Genomic DNA, 25106 nt, shown 5'->3' on the forward strand with positions numbered 1-25106 from the left:
CTGTTTGGTTAATTTATGAAATGTCTCAGACAATTAGTTTTAGGTTCAAAAGAAATTTGAGAATTTGGGTAGGTAGGCGGATAAAATTAGTGTGCTGGCTTGCATTAACAAATACCAAAATATTTCCTTTGATGTCGTAAGAATATGACACATGAGAATTCATTAGAATGCATGCAAAGTTTTTAATTTTCATTAATCAAAGGTTGCAGTTGTTGCAGAACAGGCAGAATAGTTTTCCTATACTAGGGTGAGAAAATTCTTTTGTTTCTTTACTGGCACAAGGAATGGAAGTCTCCAATAAACAAGGCTTAGTCTGGCCTGGTATAAATAATAAATGCTGTGACTTCACAGGTAAAAGAGCATAAGTTGGTGGCCGTGGGATGCCCCTGTACCATGGAATTTTGATGCATTTTTCTTGTACTTTTCTTGTACTTTTCTTGTACTTTAAATCCTGCTTACAGGGAAAGATGGCCCTGGGAAGGGAGCTTTGGCCACTGAACGTGTTGTGATTTCCTCACGGGGGTCAGGGTGGAGGCAGGGGGCTAAATTTTCAAAAATTGTTTCTCTTTGCCCTGTGATCTGCAGTCAGTGATCTGCACTGTTGATTAGGTGTGTGAATCCAGTCAAGAAATGTTGTAGTGTGATTAGGGAGCCTCTGTTCATGTCAGTGTTGGCACATGCAGAATTGGCACATCATGCAGAGGGAGGGCTTCAGATATATTGTGTTGACAGTCTTATACAAAACACATTGATTAGTCAAATACCATCAATATTTATGAGCATTTATTTCTGTAGGCTCTTAAGTCTTGGAAGGAAGGTGCTTTTTCGTCCAGAGGAGGGGGGAGTGGAAACCAACCAACCAACCAACCAAAAAAACAACAAAAAACCACCTGTTTAGAATAACTTGGCTTGGAAGGCACCCTTAAAGGTCCTTCACTTAGGGGGCATTAAAGACCCTACTTTTATTTATGCTAATAATTTTCTGCCTAACTGTGTAGTTCCAGTGATGTGTTAACTATTTTGTGCTAACCAATTGAAGCATGTATTTATTACTTTAAAGGATATGAGAGTGAACTCTGTTGTTATTAGATGTTAATGATCTGTGTCATTACATGATTACTCTCTGCAAATAATGAAAACCTGTCAAATCTATAATTGCTTTGCAGCAAAATCTGTCTGCCTTGTAGGCAAAAGCTCATACTGCAGTGTTTGCTGGATGTGTTTGCTAGAGGAAACTGGCACTTAGGCACTATAATATATGCATAAAAAACTTGACAGCACACAAGACAAGAGTACTTTAGCTACGAGTTTGGACAAATGGCATAGTTTTGTGAGGAGCTTAGTGGCTTCAGTGGGAATTGAGATTGTTCACTTTATAGGAATCACTTACGCACTTAAAGTTGGCTCTGTTTTTGCAAGAAGGTGGCTGCTTTGAAGATTCCTATGCTGTTTTATTTTGAGATTACACTATGAGAATGCAGAAATATAGGTGCCTTTCCAAGGAAAATAAATTTGTAGCATCATGTGGTACAAAGCTCTGTTTTGTAGAGATGGAGAAGTGCTAATAGAAATACAGATGCATATAAGAAATGTATTTCATATTGAAAAGAAGATTTTGTGTACTCCACAGGAGGTGTAAAATCTTCTTTGTCATTATCATAATTCAAACAAAGAAGATTTGTGTAGGTAGGACTGCAAGCATAAGCTAGAAGTAGTACTTAGTGAAGAAACACTGAGTGCTTTGTGTTGCCTAATGACATTCCCAAAAAATTCTTATGCAATGCCCTACTCCTTTAAGGAGGAGATTATTAACCATTTTTAAGAGGATGGACATTCCTATTATCTGTCATGAATTCTGGGGGATCATTAATCAGAAAGACATTGGCATCCTTGTTCAGGGGCTCATCTGGCTGAAAAGTCTAGTAAATTTGGTTGGATCTTAAATGTTTTGAGAGTCAGCTGTCTGTAACCTGCAGTTTGTAAACTTCCATGAAAGCAGTGTAGGTGCACTTTGAACTTAGAGATCATTCTAAGGTGCTTTCATAAGTAACTTGTACCAACATAGAATAATTATTTGCAGAGTAGCTAAAGGCTTCTATGTAGATAACATTGAAATAGTAAATAATGAAAAAGCTATGTGCTTGTATGGATGATCCTTTTCTTTCTATGAAAAGCTACCTTTTCAATATTGTTAGTTTTGTAGGAGCTAATGAAAGGAATTTACTTAGGATGGTGTGAGACACTGCATAAATCTGTTGTCATAAAACTGGACGAAAGTCAGTGTTTAAAAGATTTCCTGTAAATTATTATGGTGAGTTGGAAAACCAAGCAGATCCTTTGTATGATGGCTTGTTTCCTTGTCTTTACTGTTCTACTTTATGCATATTTATTTACTGTAAGTGCTCTCAGTAATTGCTTTATCAAGTGTAGAAGCAGGTTATGACTTTGAAAATTACATTTTTACCCCTGCCATCTCTGTTGCAAGAAGGACATGGAGGTATGGACTCCATCAAACCTGCTTGCTGCATTATAGCTGATACTCTGGTGTGTGGAGAGGAAATATTAGAGTAAAGAAGTATCCAATACTCAGTTCTCCTTTATGTTAACCACTGGTCACGTTAAACTTTGGCCCTTTTATAGGTTTCTTGTTCAATTTTTCTGATCATGGTCCTCGTCCCTACTTCCTCACTGCTCTATGAAAGCCAAAAGAGCAAAATGACATTATTAGGGGGAAAATTATTTGCATCTGCACAATATAAGCAGACGGTAAAACTACAGAGTGCTCCTCTACATAGGTTGTTTCACTAGATAAATCTTAGTTGGTACTTCAAGGTCAATGTGGGAAAAGCCATTCATAGAGGAATACAATTTTTTATTGTCACATAATTATGGTACATGGTATATCTACAGTTAACTGGGTGACTTTGAAATATTTTGGTGCATCAGGCTTGAAATAACAACTTCGTTTTCTCTTTATGTTTTAGGTATCAGTTTTTCTTGCAGGTAAAGCAAGATGTTTTACAGGGCCGTTTACCTTGTCCAATCAACACTGCAGCACAGCTGGGAGCATATATAATTCAGTGTAAGTTCTTCTGGGCAATAGAGAGCTTATTTCTTTTAATCATGCATTATGACTGATTTTAAGTGGTGACTGAAGACATCATTAACACTTTATGAACTCAACTTAAAACAGAAAAAAACTAACGTGACTGATTTCATCTAAAGAACTGTAAATAGATGGCCATTCTGAACAGATTTCCCTAAAAAATATGGCAAATATGAAGCAGGAAAATATGCAATGATGGTAATATCTTCATTGTACTATGAGAAATGAATAAAAAGAATACATTTTTCTCCTGTAATCAATTTTAAGTAGGTTAGAGCTGTAGTTTTGGTATAATATTCTGTTCCTATGATTCTAATCTCAGATATTCTGTTGAGAAACAATGAGAAAGCTTTATGGGAAGAGCAGAGTTAAAGCATGGCAAAGGTTACATCCAGCAGGTTAAAGTTAGTCCAGGCACCAGCAAGCGTGCATTCCCATGGAGTCTATAAAAATCTTTATCCTTTTATTTAGGGTTTGCAGTCGCTCAAATATAGAAAGACACTTGAGAAATGTCTGTACTGAACATATGAACTGAATATATGTCAAATACTGAACATATGAATGCAAGGCACCAACACCAAGGTCCAGGGTGCTTTTTCAAGGGTGATGTGCTAGACCAGGCTTATGTTCTATTCCAAACTGAGATTAAGTGTGTTTGTGGGAATCCAAAATAACTGAGGAGCTCTGCTGGTGTAATGCTATCAGTGGTGTTTTTCCCAGTGGAGCTAGCAGCTGCTGAGATCTGGAGAAGAAGCCAGGGCCATATGTTCTGCTCCAGCCACAGGCCTGGCTTTCACCATTCAGGTTGTGTCTGGATGTCATCTTTGGCCTCTGAGCAGATCCTTTCCTTAACACAGGAGTTGTTTTCCTCCTTTTTTGATCAAAGATGGTGGAAAAATCAGAATCCATGGCATAGTTTGCTGAATACACCAGTTTTCTTATTGGGTGTGCTGGAGTTGTTGCTGTTGTAGTAATTCTTCTTCTTATTCCTACTGTGGGCAAGAACCATGATATTTTTATGGAGGTTTTCCAGAGAAACTTCTCAACGTTCTTATGGAGTGGATCAGGGGCTTTTTCTAACAATGTCATTCGGACATTCTGGAAAGAAACATTAGTAATTAGATGAGTCTTTTCCTTCTTGGCTCTTGAAGCCTTATTTTGGCTATGCTTTTGGTTTAGTGGGAATTGGATAGAAACCTTCTGTGAAGTCTTTCTCAGAGAACCTCAGTCTACAGATGTTACTCAGTGTTATTAAAAAATACAAATACTAACTTTTGCAGAGTTTCTCAGATAGATGCAGTTATAGTTAAGATCAGTAGATGTGAGTTCTGATCAAGGTGCATATTATTTTTATAATTACAGCATATGAACAGACATGACTAATGTATCCAAATTCAGGATTGTTTCAAAGAAATTTATATTGACTATTCATTATGTTCTTTCCTTTAAGAAAATTCTTTTAAAAGTTATTTTTATTTTGAAAGTGAATTTAATATCTAGGAAATACATCAATATTTTATTGAAAAAGGAAGCCTTGTGATTCCTCACAAGAAACAATGCCGCTAGAAGACCTTCCCTCTGGGTGTTTCAGGATATTTATCTCCATTTGCACTCCCAGACATATTTTCTGGTTGAGATAAAACATTGAAAATGGGTGACCTTTGTTTTCTTCTTGTGTCCTGCAGCTGAGCTGGGGGACTATGACCCGTACAAGCACACCGCAGGCTATGTCTCAGAGTACCGCTTTGTCCCAGACCAGAAGGAAGAGTTGGAGGATGCCATAGAGCAGATACACAAAACTCTGATGTAAGAATTCAGTACTGTTGGGAACTTGTCGGTTAATGCCAGATTCAGAGATGCTTGGTAGGTGGGGAGGAACAATTTGTGGTACAGAGCGGAGATCTCTGGACTTGAGGAAAGAGCACAGAGCATCCAGTTGTGCTTTTCAGAAACAGAAAAGGTTTTATATAACTGAAGTTGTTCTTTTAGGAACTGGGTAGGACAATAACTGGAAATGTGAAGTCTGTCAGATCTAGGTATGGGTGTTTCAGAACCAGCAGTTTTAGTAAAACGTGCCAGAAGTTCAACCATATATAAAGCCAAAATAAACATTTACTTGCTTATGTCCAAGCTCATGGTCATGGTAAGTGTAAAGATGCTTGTTCTAACAAATCCAAGTTAGATGCAATTGTGATATATTTGTTAAGATGAGAGCAGTAAGAAACATTTTATGAATATACTCATCAAACCATTTGTCAAAGTAGTGCAGAGATAATCACCCATCTTGTATGTAGATCTAGATATCTTGATTCTCTTGCTGTAATGAAGCCACAGTCTGGATAAAGGTTAAGTAATTTTTGCCTGTAGTATTGTTTATTACTGTGATTTGTGTCTTGTTTAATGAGAATAGGTATTAACTCAGGGTCACAGCTGTTCTCTTTGAAAAGTTCTCCAGTAATTGCAGCCTGTGACAGTTGCCACAATGCCTGAGCTTTCTCTTCCAGGGAAGAGAGTCTGTTGTTCAATAAGTATTTCTGTGAGGTTGCATGACAGCATTATAGTAATTGATGTATTTCAGAGAACTTGCTGCAGATGCTTCTGTGAAGTAAAAAAGTATTGTTTTTTCTGTTCCAGAGGTTGGAGACTGAATCACAGATAGTTTGCTGGGTTCAACATCACAGAATTTGTTTGTGAGAATGAAACTTGAGGTTAATTACTGTGAACCAGGCCACCCATACTAAGCAGCCTTTATTCCTCTCTCCCAAGTTTCTGTAGTCATTAGTGTAGTCATCAGTAAATCTTATTGAGACCCATTGGCTTCAAAAGGTTTGTAACCTTGAAGATGAAATTCAGAAGCCAGGGGAACAGTGGTTGTGGAGTGTTAACTGTCATAACAGTCTCTAGTGTTTTTATATGCTTATTAACTTAGGCCTCTGATACTCTCTTGCTGCTTGACTGCAGTTAGGTGTCAGGGAATTAGCAGCAAAAGAGTAAAATTAAGGTGTACCCACTACTAGCTCAGCCTGATTTTTATCATCAGCGCTCTCAACATTGACTTCTGCACAGGTGACAGCAATCTCTTTGGTTAAGAAGTTTGAAGCTGTAATGGCTGAAGGCATCCCAAATTATCTCATTGATTGGAGATGTTTCCAGGACAGGTTTGTGATATAGTTTGGAAGAACTGTTTTATTCTTTCTGGATCTCAGCACAAAAACACAGGGCTTGTTTGTTTGGTTTTTTCAGGACAGCTGTAGCACAGCATATACCTTGTTTCTGCTAGTTACGTCCAGAAAAACAATTTTTGATTGCATGTTTTCTCTCAGTTTTGTTTTACACAGCACAATAGCTATTCAGGGATTCAGTAAGGATGCAGTTTTCTGAGGAAATTTCTAAATCAAGAAAGGTGAGGGAAGTCAGAGGGTGAAGGGGGTTTCTGACTGCATTAAGTCTCTGCAGCCTCCCTGCTGTGACTGTTGTCCCATCTATAAACCAGCATGACAATCCCAAGGTCGAATAGCAGTGTGAGGTGACCCAAAGTCATCATGCACATGTGGAGGATCAAGCAGTGACTTCGGGCTTCCATCTTCTTCCTTCAGAAGCTCCAGCTCACATCTTTACTTCCTTTAATCTTTTTGCAAATACAGGTTTTTATACAAATATGAAACATTATGTTATGTTTGTAACATGTAGGTATGTTATAAAAAGACACACACTTATTTTTCATTTCAGCCCTTTGGTACTTTAAGAGATAAATGAAAAGAGAGGAATAAGTGCATCAGCATTTTTCTGAGAAAGGTCACTAAGGACAGATTAGCATCAGTATTTAAATTGGTGCTGGATTCTAGCACTAATTCAGTAATGGGGTAATCCACTTTTCTTGGGACTGATATTTAGTCTGCTTGGGAGTTCACTGAGATAGTACTGCTCCAGTGAACAAAATCATGCTGTGGACAAATTTTTAGAGCAAAAGTTGATAAAAGATATGACAGATGTGACATCATTGGTGTGCTGAATATCCAGAGTTCTACGTATTGTGAAACAGACAATGAATTACACATCTACTGGGAAATCCAGCTCTAGAAGAAAGGGATTTTTCTTGTGAACTTTAGATCTGCTGCATTTCCAGGAGTCTTTGGAAAGAAGAGCTATCATCTGAAGCAGGGGTAAGATGAGCTGGATCAGCCCATCTCTCAGATACAAAGGAGGCATTTTGAAAACCTCTACTATTGCATTTAGCAATGCCATTTCACATCTTTGACGTTGGATGTGGGTTTTACCTTAACACAAAGTTGGGAAAACCTGGACAGTAGCTGCTAGGCTAGAGAGAATGGGGAGACAAGAAGCAGGAATGTGCATATTACAGGACCTTTCCAGGTCTTGAATCAAAATGTTGAGCTCTGCTTCACACATTGGATTTGAAAGGTAGCAAATCCAGTGAAGTATTTCCCTAAGAAAAGAATCACAAGGTGAAGCTGGGTATACATCTTTTTGAGTTGACATTTATATAAGATGTGCTGTACTCTCCCAAAAACAGTCCAGTAGCTTTCACAGAAGTGTTGAAATGGAGTGAAAATGAAAATGCAGTTTCAGCTATTTCAAGCTTACAAACCAGAATCTTACTCTTTATCAATGGCAGATATTAAGGGAAGAACAAATTAAATTCTGAGGATAAGGCTTTAAATTTATTTAGTTATTTTTTTCTTTTCAAAAATAAATACTTAGTCGGTGAAGTCAAATATGTTCCTAGTAGTTGTTTTGTTTTTGTGTGGTTTTTTTTTCCTCCCAGTTTCCCCCAGTTGTTTACTACCAGAATGCAGCTGATGGTACTTTTCAACTGATGGATTGATATCTGCAGATAGGAAGGCATGCTGGATCTTTGAAACTGCTAATCCCATGAGACAAATGCCAAACTTTGTTTTCACATTAGAACACTGGGCTATTGCCATTTGGTGTGACTTTCTATAGGCAAGGTTTTTTGAAGAAAAGAATATTTTATCTGAAGTCATGAACCTTACTTTCAGAAATCATCTGTAGCTTCAGCACTGCTATGGGGAAATAGTACCCCAGTCAGTCATACCAATCCTGCTTCAGTGAAAATCATGTAGTTCTTGGGAAGAAAGTTATTTGGCATATTGGAGCCTAAAAATAGAATATCTGAAGTGTGTTTACGGGGAAAAGATTAGCCACTGTAGTAGGCACACATTGTAATATGATAGCATATATGTCTGTGGTAGGAGACCAGTAGAGATCTAGTCTTACTTGGAGCAGGAAGTAGAGTGTTGGAAAGACAAAGTAACAGTCTAAAAAATGGTTGGAAGGTCTGTGTATGTGTCCAGCAAACTGTATTTATTAATATGATCGATTTTTATATTTTGACTGGAAGTGCAAAGTTCTTACACAGGATTTTGTTTACAGGGGTCAAGTTCCTGCTGAGGCAGAAGTAAACTACTTAGGCGTGGCCAAATCCCTGGAAATGTATGGAGTTGATCTCCATCCTGTTTATGTAAGTATTGTTTAAACTTGCTAACAGTGAAAAAAAAACCTGTACTAATGCAGGAAACAGTCTGCAGAATAACTTGAAAGGAAACACTGTACTTAAGAAATGCAAAGGAAGAGATACTTATGGATGGAGACAATTCGGTCATTCATACATACAGAAGCCTAATGGTTTTCAGATGAAATGCTGTGATTCTATTACACCTATAAAAAAGCCATCAGTTATGCTCTGGAAAAAAACAGTTCAGATAGATAAGAAGTAAATAGAGAAAGTCTCAGGAGAGAGGAGTGAGAGCTATAGCCTTTGTCTTTGACAGAAAAATTTGCATATTATTCTTGTTTAATAAGAATAAGTGTCTCCTGAAACCTTTTCAATACTGTTGCAAAAATTAGGGTGGGGTAGCAGCAGCATATCTGGCTTTTTAAAATATTTGTCATGAAGGTTTTACTAAAGATCCAGAGTACGTTTTCAGTTTTTCCCAAGTTTCATCATGCAGCATTGCAAGTTATCTGTATTGCCTCATCAAAAGCCTTCACTTTTTTTGTATATCAGCATTAAATTGGGATTGGATCCAAGTCATCACCTGGAGGCTATGTGCTGCTAATGGAAACATCATACTATCTTGTTTGAATAATTGCACTTGTGGCAGATTTTTTTTTAATAAAAGAAAATCAGGAGTTCAAATGGGAAGTTGTAATGTAGGTAGTTCATTGAGTTGGATGAACACTTAGTAAAATTGCTTGAAAGAAAATAAAGAAATCAAGATACTACCAGAAGATTAAGGTTGTATTTCCTACCGAAAAATGTGTAGCCTGCAATATAAAGTATTTTTTAATGCACCCTGTGGCTTAATTGTATTCATATCTCATGCTCTGTGCCCCTCCCACCCATAGAAAACTGGGGGGGTGAACTGGAACAAGATTCAACATAATTCAACAAAATCATGTTAAATTAGCAGAGCTTGGAATTATTTTTTTCCTCATGGCTTGCTTTTGCTGTGCAATGAAATCCCTGCCTGGGTAGTGAGGGATGATTTCCAATATGCCCAAGTCTAATCCATGAACATCATTGTTCCTACTTATATTACAGCAGCAGCAGAAGCCCTCATTTGAGACTGAAGCCACACACATAATGAGATGTAGTTCTTTTTCTCATTTGATCATATTAAAAGTAAAGTCACCTTTAGCAGTTAATTCACTGAGGAGCACAGTCAGAACTTGACAGGTGTGCTTGACTTCGTAAGGTCTGTAATTACACAGGGCACTTTCCACAGTCAGTCTGTCTCACGATTAGTGTTTTTTTGCTGTTCATGCTCCACTAGTTTAGAGATTGCAGTGCTCTTCCTCATTGCCTAAAGTGGGCAGATGAATGAACTTTTTCAGTTAACTTTCTTTTAACCTCATCCACTAAGGTTTGCACTCTTTCAAGTGTGGGGTGCTTCTGATTTTTGTTACTGACCATAAACTGCGGAGGTGGGCACTTTCTGCCCCTCAGCACCAGCGTTTTCCCCCTGTTCTCTCTCAGATTTATTAGTATACTGACTTCAGGAATGGTTTCCTTTGGAGGAGATGATGCATGTGGCTGTTCCCTGTATGCCATTGCCCATTCTGAACAAAACAGAATAAAACAAAAAAAGCTTGTCTCTCCCAAACGAGCTACTTCACTTTTTAGCAGTATGCAACTGACACTAGTTTAGGCTGCAGAGGGCAGCTGTGTGGTTGTATCATAGTAGAATAGATCAGAAAATTGCTATTTTTCCTTTAGCTGAAAGTTGAGATATCTGTTACATTCATGCCTCAATAAACAGTTCAGTTTCTGAGTTTTGGCTATCTGCCAAATAGCCAAAAGTAATTCCATATTAAAAAAAATTTTTGGTTTTCACCATGGCATGTGGAAACTCATTCTTTCCCTTGCTGCCATTCTTTCTTGCCTCATTGCCCCCTTGCCTACAAAGTCTTGTATAGGATCTTGTCTGTAGATCAAGTACTGTTTTCCCATTTGCACAGAGAGCAAAACAGTATATTCAAGTCATCAGGATGACTTCAGTGCTATTGTGATAAAACTTGCAACTGTATGAATGACATACACTTTTATTTTCTAGGGTGAAAACAAATCTGAATACTTTTTAGGATTAACACCCATAGGAGTTGTTGTCTACAAGAATAAAAAACAAGTAGGAAAATATTTCTGGTATGTATTATTTAAATGTGCAGTCTGCACTAACACAAAAATAGTGTTGTATGGAAATGTATGGTTTATGATATCTCTTTGAAAGGTTAATTATAACAATAGAAAAAAGTATACTTGAAATTCTTAATATTTCTCTGTATTATGCAGATTTTTAATTCTTTGATAATCTAGGTATTGAAAACAGTAGATCACCTTTACCATACTCACGTTGAAGTGTTTACATACCACTAATTTTTTGCTGATATCTGGGTCATACCTGAAAAATAAACCTACCTGTGAATTCATTTTTGTCTTTGTGTGTAAATATATACAACTTTATATTTTATGATGCATGAAATTAAAGGCTCATGAAGTTCTGTCTTGTCTTTTTTTTCTCCTCAACATTACAGGCCTAGAATTACAAAAGTTCACTTCAAGGAAACACAGTTTGAACTTAGAGTCCTGGGAAAAGATGTAAGTTTTTATTTAAGCCTGAAAGGATAAAGAAGTAATCTCAGGTCTAATGACGTTGGAAATTTTATATGTCCATCAAAGTCTAATTTATTTTATTGAAATTTACTGTAAGAAAACATCAAAGTGAAATTCATTGTATTGATAATTACTGCAAGAAAATAACGTTATCCTCACGTGCAGTATCCTAGAATTGTAAGATGGTTTGGGTTGCAAGGAAGCTCAAAGATCACCTCGTTCCAAACCCACTGCTACTGTCAGGGACACCTTTCGCTCGACCACGTTGGTCAAAGCGCTACCCGTCCTTGAATGTTTCTGAAGTGGCTTGCAGTTTTGTTAAAGGGAGAGGTGAAAGAAAGGTTTTCTGTCCACGCTTTGTAGCAAGGGGAAAGAACTTCAGCAGTACCGAAGTAGGAATTTTATGACGAATTTTTATCATTTTACATTGTGCTCTATAAATCAGACCAATGCCTTGGTATTGTGAAAGTGCTTTTAAAGTGCTTTTGAACTAGGATGCAGGGAAAGCTAATATTAAAAAAATGTGGATGAAGGAAAACTCAAAAAGCTGTTGGGCACAAAAGTAATTTTGTAGCTAGGACACAAGCAGCCATATTATACCGCTTGAAACCTATTTGTCAGAACTTGAAATCGTGCACTGTTAGGCCATTTGAGAGAAAGCAATCTTGGTTCCAGTGGAGCAAGTACAACAGTTTGATAGCAGGAGAGGAGGTTTTAAGGTAGAGTCAGTGTAAAAAAGACAAAGATATTCATCACCTATGAAACCTGTGGGGTAGGGGGAGGGAGGAAGTGTTGAGGATGTAGGAAAAATAATGAAGTGTAATAAAGCAAATAGTTGCAGTCAGTCTATGAATTTTGGTATCCGATTTAGTTACAAGTTTAGTTTGAGGAATTATTTTTTTGAAAATACTTTGTATGTCTCTTTGGAAGATCAGGACTGAAAGTTTATAGTTTTAAGTGGTATTAACCTGCTGGCAGTAATCCCCTTTACTGTTTTTTATGTGTCTTCATTCACCTGTATAGTGGTTGTCAGTCTCATCTGTGATTTTTCCATGAGGCCTTTTGGTATGTTGAGTACATTCCGCAAAATATAAGTGTACCGCTGACTGGTTGTCTTGCTTCTGTCACAGACAGTGTTTTTTGTCTCCACAGATGTATTTGCAAATTTTGCCTTTGATACTTCCAAGTGGTTTGGTGTGGTAATCTGTAGATTTTCTTTCTGATGGTGTGTTTGTTGAAATAGGAGAGCTGTTGGAAAGCTGGGGGAGGGAAGGGTGGGAAAACTTGTCACAGTGTTTCATGTAAAGGGTGAATGATAGTTCATGTATAGTTCACCTTTTACCTTTTACAAGTTTGAGTTTAACTTTGAATTAATTCCTTGGAAGTGAAGCTGCAGTTTCTGTTTGATGCCATATTTCTATAGTTTTTGTCTGAACCATGTGCAATTGCAAAGTTTTAACATGCCAAGTAGAAAACCTGGAAGCTTTAGAAAATTTGCCTAATTTGAGACTGTGAATGTTGATGGCTGGTGAAAACTTACTATTGTGATCATAAGGCAGACATTTCGACAGAATTTAGTAGTTTCAAGCCTTGACAGGTACTTCTAGGAAACTGTTCAAATGAACGGTAAGTACAAGGGTGTGTACCATCATTAAATTCTCCTTGGCATCTAATACTAATTTGAAGTGTTTGTACAGTGCTTTATATCCTAAGAAGATCAGGAAAGACCAAAATGGCACAGAAAGATCTTCTTTTCCGTTTTTGTTAAGAGTCTGGTGGTACTTTGAACAAAATTATATCTTGAAATAAGTAAACAGTATCCTTAGTCTCTAGAGTAAAGCTGTTGTAACAATTTATCCTGTTCTATACCCAGAGGAGGAAAAGCTCATCAGTGTATTTGTATGAACGTATGTTCCAATACTCCTTGAAAAATTAATGTGCAAATTCATTTTATTCCTCTGGTTTTTTTGGAATAAATGCCATCACTTTATCCTTCCGTGTGGGACATGACTATATGTTAGGAGAGTAAATGTGCCATTTTCACTCCATCCTTCCTCCAGGGATATCACTTTACAGCCCAGGGAATGAATACTTTCCTTGTATCAGATGTGCTATATCAAGTCTGGAATGTTTTACATGTTTCCAGTTAGCTGGAGAGAACTCCAGAAAATACTCAGGAAGAGTAGAAATAATAGGGATTTTCTCATTTCTCGAATGGAACTTTATGGATAGTGAGGAAGCTAACACCATCTAATGGAACAGATTATTTCTGAGTGAATCGAGTGCTTTGTGTGAATCATGTTTTCCATATGGTAATGAAAACTGTGTAGGGTGTATTTTGGTTCATGTTTCCACACACACTGGCTGCCTTTATTCACGGTGACAGCCACCTTTCATGAGTACCCCTGCTCATCAAGAGGAAGCTGTTGGTGCCTTTAGTACCAGTGAAGGGAAAAACCTTGTGGTAACTTCTTTATTTTCTCTTCCTGAGAATTTTTTGAGATTTTTTCAAACCTACCAGAATGGTGTGGAAATGGGCATCCAGATATTCTTGACAGATGACGGATGTGGCAGTCTAAACGTACAGGTCCATATCATTAGGCTGCCTAAAAACCACACTGTGGAATGTCTGTGTCAGCCCTGCTTGTGGCTGCTCATTTTGTTGTTTACATTGCTTCACTTCTCATAAACTTGATGTTTACTGAGTGGAAATATTGCTGCTTAGTGTCTGATAATGAAGTAAGGTGATTCGCCTTTTCTGTTTTGTAGTGTAACCTCTTGTACTCCTTCATATCTCTTCCATGAAAAGAATTCCTGTATATTTAACTTCCTTGCATTTTTTCCTGCATACCTGTTGCTATTGTGTACAGGCATGACCATCAGTATTTTTGTTTTATCTTTCACTACTTTCCTTGTATTATGTTTAGTCCCTGAGGCTATTGCCCCTTCATAAACAAAATACCGCCTTTAATATTTGTCCGTCCATGACTTATCCTGACATGTGAGACTGAAACTCTTTCACTGATGTTAATCATTCAGTGAGTATTTCATTGTCCCCTGAGTGGACCCATGCTGTGAATTCTGAACTATAAACATGTTAGGTTTTCTGTGGCACCTGTAAGTATCGGCATGAAAATAGGAACCCTTTCCCTGCAAGGACTGCACAGAAGGACTCCCTGAACATGACAAACAATTGCAAAACATTTGTGAAAATGAGAGAAGTTTTTACTTCCTTGCAGTTTTCTTTAGGAAAACAGAAATCCATCTAGCACCTGTGCACAATTCCTGGTGGGGATAGATGTCTGTTAAGCAACCTTGCTGGAAACAATCCAGCAATATAGGTGGCTGCCAAAGCCCTTCCCGCTCCACCAGCAAAACAGAGCTTGTTCACAGTGGATGCAGTATGTGGAAGTGAGTAGTCGAAGGGGTGCACAGCACACCTTCTGTTACTTCCCCCATGTGAGGAACATGGCCGGCTCCCCTAGATTTTTCTCTCAACTAAGGACATGAAACAAAACACCAAAAAACATGCTTTAATTGAGTGTGTGGGCTGGGAATGCAAATGTAATAATATGCAGGAGTGAGAGATGTGGGGCTTTTTTTGCCTGTAGGTACCAAGCACTTCTGTGCTGTTCCCCACAACCCCATGCTGTTTTCTATAACTGCACCTTTTACTTCAGCTGCACTGTGTCTGAACATGCACATGAATGATTTCACTTCTTCACAGAGTTTATGCAAAGCTTTTCATGTTTTTCATGTTTCTCATTCACCAAACCAGAAAGCATTCAATGTGCGAAGCGCTTGCTTTCATTGTTTTTGTTGTAAAGGAGGGTCTTTTTGAATTCTGAATTTTATATTGCAAGAGATTTTGAAATTTGGGTATTTTAAGTCAGAACAACCTCCAAAACTGTGCAGTTGAAAATGATTTACACACTTTCAAGACATGCCTTCCTCTACAGTCTTCCATATTCAGGTGAAGAGGCCTATCTCAGCTGAATTCATAAAGTGAAATTGGTAAAGACTCTTCAAGAACGATACCAAACACTGATGCAAATCAGAAGTATATAATACTCCCCATTTTGGTGACTGAAAGTTGTCTAAATACAGTATTTTTCTGTTCTTTTAAATAGTCTCAGAAAACCCTGTAAATATGCTTTATTTTTTTTAATCTGCTTTTCCTAAGTGTTAGAAATATGAAAAATAATTATATTAATAAAGTGCTTCAGCTGTACTTCTTCTTTTCCTATCAAACGCTATATTCCATCTTGAGTTACAAGTTCTAGCCAGGAACTTTTAATTTGATATATTGCTCCTACAATTTCTTGGGAAGACTGAACAGGGTTTGAAGGTATATTCCTCCCAGTCTTAAGTCCAATTTAGCTTACGTACAATTTCCAGACAAAAATAGCATTTTGATCTTCCTTATGGTTTAAGAATTTCAAGTGACTTTTGTATCATTTGCATTTGCACCTACTTAAGTCAGAGTGGTAGTGGAGGATGGAGGTGAGCCAGCACAGTGGTATTAATATGTCATATTTAGTTTGTTTTGGTTGGTTGGGTGTTCTCTTGTCTTTTCTTAACCACTTTTTGAGCCATCTTAGAAGGACTGTAAGACTGGTTCAAGGCCTGCATAAACTTAAATTCACTACCACTAAGGTGTTACTCTCAGCTTTTTTAAAAAAATTCTTCTTTAGTATTTTTTAATTGGTATAACACAAGGCAGAGATATGTTTATTGCAATTTTGACATGCTTTATGCAAACTGTCACAGCTTTATTAATTTTAATTCCTGACTTGATACTACATTCTTAAAGATTGAGCTCGTCTAACAACTAATAGTACATCATCTGTTACATAAGCTATGACTGGTATGCATTATGTAAATATATAAAGACAGAGTATTTTCTATTGAAATTAACAATTAATAGTATCCAGGTAGGTGCCTAACCTGGCAAAGAGGATTGTTGTGAAATAGTAGCTTCAGAGCTAGTGTTAGTATTTCTGTTACATGTACGTGAATGTGTAGTACCTGAACATACAGTGTGCTCTGTAATGGAGCAAGATCCCTCCTTATGTTACATTAGTGGTCAGTGAGACTGGAAAGAATGATGTGTGTGCTGGCAGGGTTCCCACTGTGCTTTTGGGGCTTTCTTAATTCATTTTCTGAACCTGGATTAATGGGATCCCATATATGTCTTGTCATAAATTATACCAGCTAAAGCCTGCTCCGAATCATAGGTTTTCACCTTGTTTTTATCTGTAGGTGGGTGCAGAGGAATGGATGTAAGACTGATGTGACTCTCTTTTCTTTGGACTAATCCACAGACTTTACAAACAAGGGATCTTCTGGCCTCCAGGGGGGAAGAACTGTCATTTTAAGTGTGTATCTTCTCTTCCAGCTGGACTTGAGCTTGCCCTCTCTGGGCACTGGGCTGTCTGGGCACAAAGCAGCTCTGAGCTTGAAAGCTGTGTGATCAGACTGGCGTGGCAAAGCAAGCTGAGAGCTGTTTGCAAAGCACAGTGTGGGCATTCCTGGACTAGTGTTGTTGCTCCACCAGTTCCAGAGGCATTTTGTGGTTAGGCAGAGCAGTGACCCCTCTTACTTGTCTCCTTTGAAGGCATTGGTAACCTGCTTTCAGTCTTTCAGTTAAGGGATGGAGGCATTGTGGTGTAGCACTGCACCAGTTGCCAGCTCTTTAGTGGAGATCTTAAAGGCCCTGCCAGATCAGTCTTCTGGATGAATTGAGGGGTAGCATAAAGCAGAGAAGGACTACAGGTTTGGGTGTCCATCTGTGTATAAGCTCGTGGTGTAGTCAGGCTATCTGCATCCACTATTCTAGTCTCTCTCTCCTCCTATGGGTGAAAATGGTGGTGAGATTATGGCGCTATGAGCTTTAGCATGTTTTGGAGATTACAAGACAAGTTTTTCAAGCATCTAAAAGGAGACGAATGTTTTATGTTTGTCCTCTCATTTTTTTAGTGTGTGCCCTTTTCAGGATTAGGAGGAGGTGAGTCAAACAGCTCAACAGCTGGACACTGCTGCAAGGGTTGTGCCTGTCCTTTTGCAGCCTCTGACCCCATTGTCCTGCCCACTCCTCTGCTTGTGCAAGTCACAGATGGAATTGAAAATAACCATACAAAAATAAGTTGTTTTCTACTTGTTTGATGAGCAAAATGGGCTTCCTGAAAGAATAGTTGAACACCAAAATGGTTCAAAGGAGAGAGGAGATCTTTAGAGTGTTCAGATGACCAGGATTGCTCTGGAAGCAGTGAGATTTCGTGGTTTACAATGCCTCACCTTTAATACACTGGTCACTCTGAAAGCAACAGGATGAGTAGCCTATGGAAGTTTGTGAGGCACCAAACAACACTGAATGAGTTTAGAATTGTCATTTCCTATAACTCATTAGTAAAAGTATAATAGGTCTTTGTGTCTTTTGGTTCAGATATATGGGAATAGTAAGAAAAAAAACCAGCTAACACCCACTATGTATAGGAAACCACAATGTTTCAAATGCTAAAAATGTTGCCTTTTATTGAAAACAGAATTTCAGAGTCTTAACAGGTGAGATCATCCTCGCTTTACCTGTACAAATCAATTTGTTCTCTTAGGGGAGAGACGTTAAACCTCAAAGATATTACTGTTTTCAGTACTGCTTAATTTTCATATGTGCATTTATAAATTGTGAGGGTAATGGCAGTACTCTTGCAAGTCTTAAATAGTCTTAAAAAGTAAATAAAGTCCCAAATGTAAATGTGCTGTAAGCACTGTTGTGTTGGACTTAGTTGCAGTAAGTTACTGAATCCTTCACAGATAAGGTGAGAAATGGTGAAAGAATTTGAATTGCGTCCTTTGTGTTGGCATCGGGGATGAGCGTTTTAGGCTTTCGTTCTCTTTCTTTAGCAAAATTTAATTGCATTATTTATTGCAAACATCCATTTTGAGGCAGTAGTTTCCAAGCATGTATTTTAATTTTGAATTCAAATAAATAAACCTGGGTGTGTTATGAGAAGGCTAGTCGGTCCGTCCCATGATTTTTAGGCGTATTGTATCACTTTCCATTTCTGAATTCCATAACTTTTTGATAAATTGGATCTATAGGGTTGTGCTTTTTCTCTGAGTGCATTTGATTGCTGAATACTAAATTTAGATGTTTCAGCATGTAGTTAATCATCAATCTTTTCCCTGATGGGAATGCGAGTGGCATTCAAACTGGTCTAATAATAAGTTGTGGCAAAAATACTTTCTTTTAAAAATTACCTTAAAAAAATAAAAAATCACCTCTGGCTTTTCTCTGCCCTCTGACATCACAGAAACTCTCTCTTTATTATATAATTATATATAATTATATAATTAAATAATATATTTAATTATAAAATTAAATAAATTTAAATACAGCAGAGGATTCTTTGCCTAAAAGTAAAATTTAGGAGTGGATGAAGAAGGAGCAAGATCATGCATATTAAAAGTGAATTATTGACTTTTTTCCCCAACAGAAGCTAAATTGAGTCATCATATTGCATAAATTGAGTCATCATACCACAGGCCTGACTTGATATCATTCTTTAAAAGATGACTGTAGATATGTGGGTTTATATGAAATCACATCAGATGACAGTCTGGTATAGAAATTGTAATGTAAATCAGATCATGAAATCTGAAGCTACTGTTCTGCTATGTGTAAGATATGCAAATGTGAAGTACCTCTTGACATGTTTTCTTTAAAAGTTTTAAAATGTAAAAATGCATTATGATCTTTCAGTGGGCAGACTCTTTTTCTAGTTGTCAGAGAAACAAGAGCAATATGGTTATTATTGAAGTAACTTATTTTTCTCCTCAACAATTTTCGAGAGTCTTCAGGAATCTTAAATTATACTTTTTATAAATTAAACTTGTATTTGCTATAAGTTAAACTGTTTAATTCCTGTAAATGAGAGATGATGACCCCATCAAAACTGAAATTGTATTTAAAGGAACTGTAGGAATGTGTTTATGGGAGTAATGTACTACAGAATCATGCATAACAGAATCAGATGAATGCTGGGTTTCAGCATTCTCAGTGGTCATATGTTCTACTGTACTCCCTGTACTCTTCTTTCTTCATGTGATGTCCTGCAGAGGAAAATGTGCTTTTGAGGGGAGACTAGAGGATGATTTTTGTTCCTTGGCTATTCTGTGGGACTGTTCCAGCCAGCCACTTAATTAAAATAAGGCATGGAAGAAAGTAAGCTCGTGTGTATGTTTTCAATTAGTGGGGTTTTTTTTGGTGGTTGTTTTTGTTTTTTGGTCAGTGGATGAAATCTCAATTATTCTAACCACAGGTGCAAAATTCTATCTTTTTTACTGTTATTTGTTTCAAGATGAAGGAAAGACTGCTTGAGGAGGGTAAATGTGATTTTGTGAGGCTGCTTGACAGCTGTTAATAGAGATACAATCTTTTTTTTTTGTTATAGGTGAAATTTTGAATTCTAGAGAACATACTGAATTAGTTCACAGTTTGCAGGTGCTTGCAGTTCATCATACCTCATTAAATAGGGAGTGGGAGAAACCTGCCAGAACTCTGCCATATGGATGGCACTGCAGAAGTACAACTAATGCAAGGGCACAGATTTCCTAAAATCAGCTGCTGACAGTGGTATGAATCATACTGCTCAGTTTTGTTACAGATGGTGGTGTACTATGCTGAGGTCTCACACTGACCCGAGTGGGACTAGTCATTCTTTGTGCAAATCAGAGATACAAACCTGAGCACTTAAATTTACCGTGTGACAAATATATGAAAGTGTATTATTTGTGCACATATTTGAATGTTTAGCCTGATGAAAACAAGCAGTGTGATGTGTCTGTTCCTTTGTTTTGTCTTTTGGAAGTATTTTGTAGTTTATATATGTTTCACTTCTCTTTTCTCTGCCAGTTCCCGGAGATTAGGTTCTGAGCTGTGAATATTTTTTTCCCTTAAGAGATTTTAAGGTGATTTTATGACTTGAACATTTTTCCTAGCATTTTTAATTATTCTGAGGTTAGCTTTTTTTAAAAAAAATTCCATTCCTCTCTTTTTCCTAGAACCTTGGTTCTTCTTATACGTATGTTTTGTGCATTTTCTTCACAATTTTGTGCATTTTCTTCATGTTTTGCTTCATATTAGTTTATCATAAATTTTGGATTTCTGTGTTTCTTTCTCTTATTCTTGCCCTTTTGTAAACTGTTAAAGAGAATATTTTTGAATGACGTCTGAGCTGCAGTTTCAGAAAACATCAGAAACATAATTTTTGAAAAAAAAAGTGTGTGTTTTAATTAGGAAAAAAGCTGAGTCTGCAAATAAGAATGAAGGAACAGAAGTGTTTCTAGAATCTCCTTTCTCTTCTGTTTTTCAAAAAGTAAACCTCTTTTACATAAAGAATTCTACAGAATTATAGAACCTCCTTTTCTTCACATTGTTTTCTTTTCTTGTGTGGATTGATAGGAGATAGTTGATTCTTGTGTTCAGCAGATGAGATTCACTTCACTGGCAGAATCCCTCATAAGAATACTGATTTGTTTTGTTTTGTTTTGTTTTGTTTTCAGTGCAATGAAACTTCCTTCTTTTTTGAAGCACGTAACAAGGTCACCTGCAAGCATCTCTGGAAATGCTGTGTAGAGCATCATACATTTTTCAGGTAAGTGATAGAGAAACTGTGGTTTCCTTAGGGCCACTACACTGAATGAGAACCTTATTATACATACAGAGTGTTGTAACGCAGGCTTGCTGTCTGAAAACATAATTTTACTTGTGGTTATAGAATGCTCTTAAAAAATGACTCCTTCCCTTTTCTTACAATGATGTGAAAGAGTGATTTTAAAATAGGGTAATTTGGTGGTTTCTTTTATCTTAGCATTCTTTTAAAAACAATATTTCAGGTTGCACAGACTAGCCTTTAACAGAAGTGTCCACAAATTTATATGGCAGGATTTAAGCTGCCATATAGATTTTTACATATTTATCCATCAAATTTTCTGTAGTATCATTGACTTGAGTGAGGCCTTTGGATTTCAGACACTACTGTTTCCTACAGTGCACAGAATTCTGATTGGTTGGTTGGTTGGTTTTTGGTTTTGGTTTTTTTCATAGAAACTCATTGGATTTCCATAATGTTTTGGTTACTTATTGGAGTGTATAAAATCTTCCCAATAGTACACATCTCAAAGCACTTTATTTTACTGTTGCAAAAACGCCAAGAGAAATGTGCAATGTCTAATTAGAACCCAAGTGTGCTTGGGGTTTACTTTAGCAGTGCTGTAAAGTAATAAGCTCAGAATCCCTCCTTCAGTGTCACTACTGTGGCATGGTGGGTTTTCCTGCTTCTGTGAAATATTAAGTGAAAGGCTGCTGGTGCGAGCAGTTTACACTTGACTCTGAAATAAAAAGGTATGTAGTCAAAAGAGGAGGGGATAAACAGGTGGCTTTGGGAGACTGTCAGCCCCAAAGAGTCTGTCTGGAGGTAGGGATGAAGAGGAACTGGCAGAAAATAATATTTTTTTGAGTCAAAAGTTTGTATTCTCTTTTCTTGAATTGGGAAGGGAACCATAATTGAGACCTAGCTATGTAATTTACTCTGTTGTTTTATTTTTCAAACTACACAGAGTGCCAGAGAATGAATCAAACTCTCTGTCAAGAAAAGTCGGCAAGTTTGGATCCATAGGTTATAAACATCGGTGCAGGTGAATTTATGTAATTGTTTAAACTTCAATTCATTCCTTCTTCATTCATTCTTTTCTCCTCTTTCCTTCTAATGAAAGAAAACCCCACCCAGACTATGACCCAAAGCAGTTCTGAAGACAAAGCATGAATCAGGGCCATTTTAACAGGCTCTCCTTGGGAGTCTGGCAGTTTGGGGACGAATGTAAGTTTCTTCTCATTCTCCAGATCCCCAGAACTGGTTAAGGTCCATAGTCAAAGTGAGAGCAGCCTTGGAAGTGCTTGAAATCAGTGTCTCCCTATAGGTCCTGAAATTATGTTCATATCCTAAAGGGGTTTCCTGATAAGTAGGGAATACCAAAACAAGGGTGTATCTTTTCTGAGTGGAATAGGTGGCAAAACTGGGTGAATGTTCAAGCCTATAAGCCATGAAAGATGCTGTAAACTTCAGCCTAAGAGTGTATAGGGAGCACTGTTTTCACCATCACTCAAGAAATACATAGATGAAATACATGGATCATAATGAGTAAGGTTGATTAAGTAAATCATTAGTTAGGCAGATCTTTGTCACTGCCTGTGGTGGTTTGAAAAACCTTTTCTCTGATGTAGTAATGGTTTGCCCCACTGATAATGCTGGACCAATCAATAGTCCACGTGTGCCCTACGGAAATTACATGCCCACAGAAACGGAAGAGAAGGTAGTGAAGATAGTGTAGAAGGTAGGTAGCCATGATCTGAGCCAGGAGGAGGCAGGGGGCTAGTGAGCCCCTCTGGGGGCCAAGGGCCCCCAGCCCTCAGCTGAGGCTACGGGAGACCCGGTATAGTGTCAAAACTGGACAGGGTCCCGTAATCAAGAGCTGGAAGAGTTTCCTTACTGTCAGCAGCAGCAGAAGACATTGAAAGCAGCAGCAGAGCAGTCCTGAGCAGAGACAACGGTGGCTAAAAGCCGGAAGATAGCCAGTAGCAGTGAGATAACGTGAAGCCGGCTGAAAGACGCAGAGATGTTCCTGCAGGAGGGAGAGCTGGCAACAAAACAGAGGAAAACTCAACAGAGCTGGTTTGGGGTAAGACTGTATTATTTTCCAAAAAAACAGAGACTCTCTGAAGAGGAGGGGTGGACTTCCAAACCCTTAGGGAGTCCCGAAATGCAGCAGCAGCTAGAGAGAGAGAGAGAGGGGCTGAAAAACCTGGACTCGTCCTGAGAGCTGAGCCAGGATGGAATGCAGAGGAGGTGGCCGTGCCCTCTGCTGCTGCTGCTGCTGCTGCTGCTGTTTCTATCACGCTGGTGAGCTGAGACAGAGCAAAAGAGCTTTGGTAAGACTGAACTGAAAGCTGCCTTAAATGCTCTAACCCAAGAGAAGTGAAGGTCTCCAAGGAAAATCCCTCGAAGGCTTGGGCTCGGGGTTGGAATTTCCACAAAGTAAGAACAAAAATCCTGACTGCCATACTTAAATCTGCTGCCTTGGAAAAAGTGGAGGACACTAACCAGTGCCACAAGAAAACTGAAATGAAGGAACTGTGGCCTGAGACGTGATAGAAAAATTTTCTCTTTTTTTCTTGGACTTTTATTGAAGAAAAGGAGAAATTTAATTTAATGTAAATATATATGTAGGTGTAAATAAACCTCTGTAAATATTTTCCCCTTTCCCCAATAACGAATGGTTGTGTTTTGTCTGAAAACTCTCCACATGAGGTGAAAAGAGATCAAGTCCATACCATCACTAAACCCTCTCACAGGGGCAAACTGTGGGAGGAGGGGGCTTGAACTTAAAAATTAGATTCTTGGGAGTTTCAAACCACCACACTGCCTCTTAGGAAGACTTTTGTGAAAACAAGTCTGAAAACAGTTTCTCCAGCAGCTCTTGAATTGCACTTAGTATCTCTGGTAGGTACTAATAGCTGTGTATAATAGTAGCTCTTTTACATTTGCTCTCAATCAATCAGAATTCATACTCAGCTGTTACCCTTGGATGTAAGATCTTGCTTGTAGTGCCAGTTCTGAGTCTGAGCTCGTGTGACTGAATCTGGTTTTCAGAAAGGATCACTGTATGTATTCTGTAATCCAGACTATTTGGGTTATCACATTATCTGGCATGATCCAGCTTCTTCTTTCTGCAGATAACAGGGAAATGATTGTACAGCCTTTTGGGTTTCTTATTTGGATCCTGACCTGCATTACCCCATTTGTAACAGCGAATAGAAGTTCATGGGAGTACTGCAGATGAACTTTCTGTGCTGGACCATTTCAGCAGATTGGAGCAGGGCACTGGTGCTGGGGAGGAGAAAGCTTTGAACTGACAAGAACTTTCCAATAAATTAAAAAGAAAACATGCCATGAAACATTTACCTATGTCTGAACTATCGCTCTTGGTGGTGCACTTAGGTTAATCTTATTTTTTTAGTAAGTTTCCAGGGTGGCCTGTGATATGGCTTGCCATGTTGGTATGATGGCATTACTGACAGCTGTGTTTACAATCTTAGTTTTATCTAGAAAACACTAAATTATGTATTTCCCTTCTAGTATGAAGTCTTCCCTGTATTGCTGCAGTGATTTCTTGTGGAGTCCCCCTGACCTGAGTGGGTGTTCTAGTAAATGGGGGTTGTTAATGATAAATCGGTGCAGTAGTTACAGCATTTTCATGTTATTTGAGAATCTTTTCTTTGCTTTGCATATCCATCAGCTTTGACTGTCTTCCCTTTTTGCCTTCAGACTCTGTTGTAGCACGGAAAGCAGTGACAATGTTGTGTATCTATACACATCATTAGCTTAAAGCAGAAACCATAATCCCACCATTTGTCTGTGTATGTGTGGGGACCATAATATTGTCTTTTGGCTGGTCTTTTAGGTTTTGGTGTGGTGTTTTTTTTTGTTGTTTGTTTTGTTTCTTGTTCGTGTTTGTTTGTGTGTTTTGAGTTTTGTTTTTGTTGTTGTTTGTTTTGTTTTTCCTTTTGTTTGTTTTTTTGTTGTTGTTGCTGTTGTTTGGGGGGTCTTTTGGGTTTTTTTGTGTGAGTGGGATGTTTTTAATCTTGTAGGTATTTCTCATTATGTGGCAGATAGTTTTCAGGAAAGCAATTTCCTTGTCTTAAGATCAGATACTTTGGAAGTATTAGGGGGAGTGGAAGATCCTGTTCCCAGATGTTTTGTTAAAACTGCTTCTGCTATTTGCAAG

The 25106-nt window shown here is 37.9% G+C and overlaps 1 protein-coding gene across 6 annotated transcripts in view; it reads left to right on the plus strand.

Annotated features, from left to right (window-relative positions):
• EPB41L4A (erythrocyte membrane protein band 4.1 like 4A) overlaps nucleotides 1–25106 on the plus strand; it is a 142586-nt gene that overhangs the window by 77383 nt on the left and 40097 nt on the right. For all 6 annotated transcript variants that reach the window (XM_064641649.1, XM_064641651.1, XM_064641653.1 and 3 more), the window contains exons 5-11: nucleotides 2985–3082; nucleotides 4792–4912; nucleotides 8522–8609; nucleotides 10705–10793; nucleotides 11183–11246; nucleotides 20826–20917; nucleotides 21882–21959. In XM_064641649.1, coding sequence (XP_064497719.1) covers nucleotides 2985–3082; nucleotides 4792–4912; nucleotides 8522–8609; nucleotides 10705–10793; nucleotides 11183–11246; nucleotides 20826–20917; nucleotides 21882–21959 — 630 coding nt within the window. The remainder of the gene's footprint in view (nucleotides 1–2984; nucleotides 3083–4791; nucleotides 4913–8521; nucleotides 8610–10704; nucleotides 10794–11182; nucleotides 11247–20825; nucleotides 20918–21881; nucleotides 21960–25106) is intronic.

The sequence above is a fragment of the Pseudopipra pipra genome, chromosome Z (genome assembly GCF_036250125.1).
Source record: "Pseudopipra pipra isolate bDixPip1 chromosome Z, bDixPip1.hap1, whole genome shotgun sequence".
Classification (NCBI taxonomy): Eukaryota; Metazoa; Chordata; class Aves; order Passeriformes; family Pipridae; genus Pseudopipra; species Pseudopipra pipra.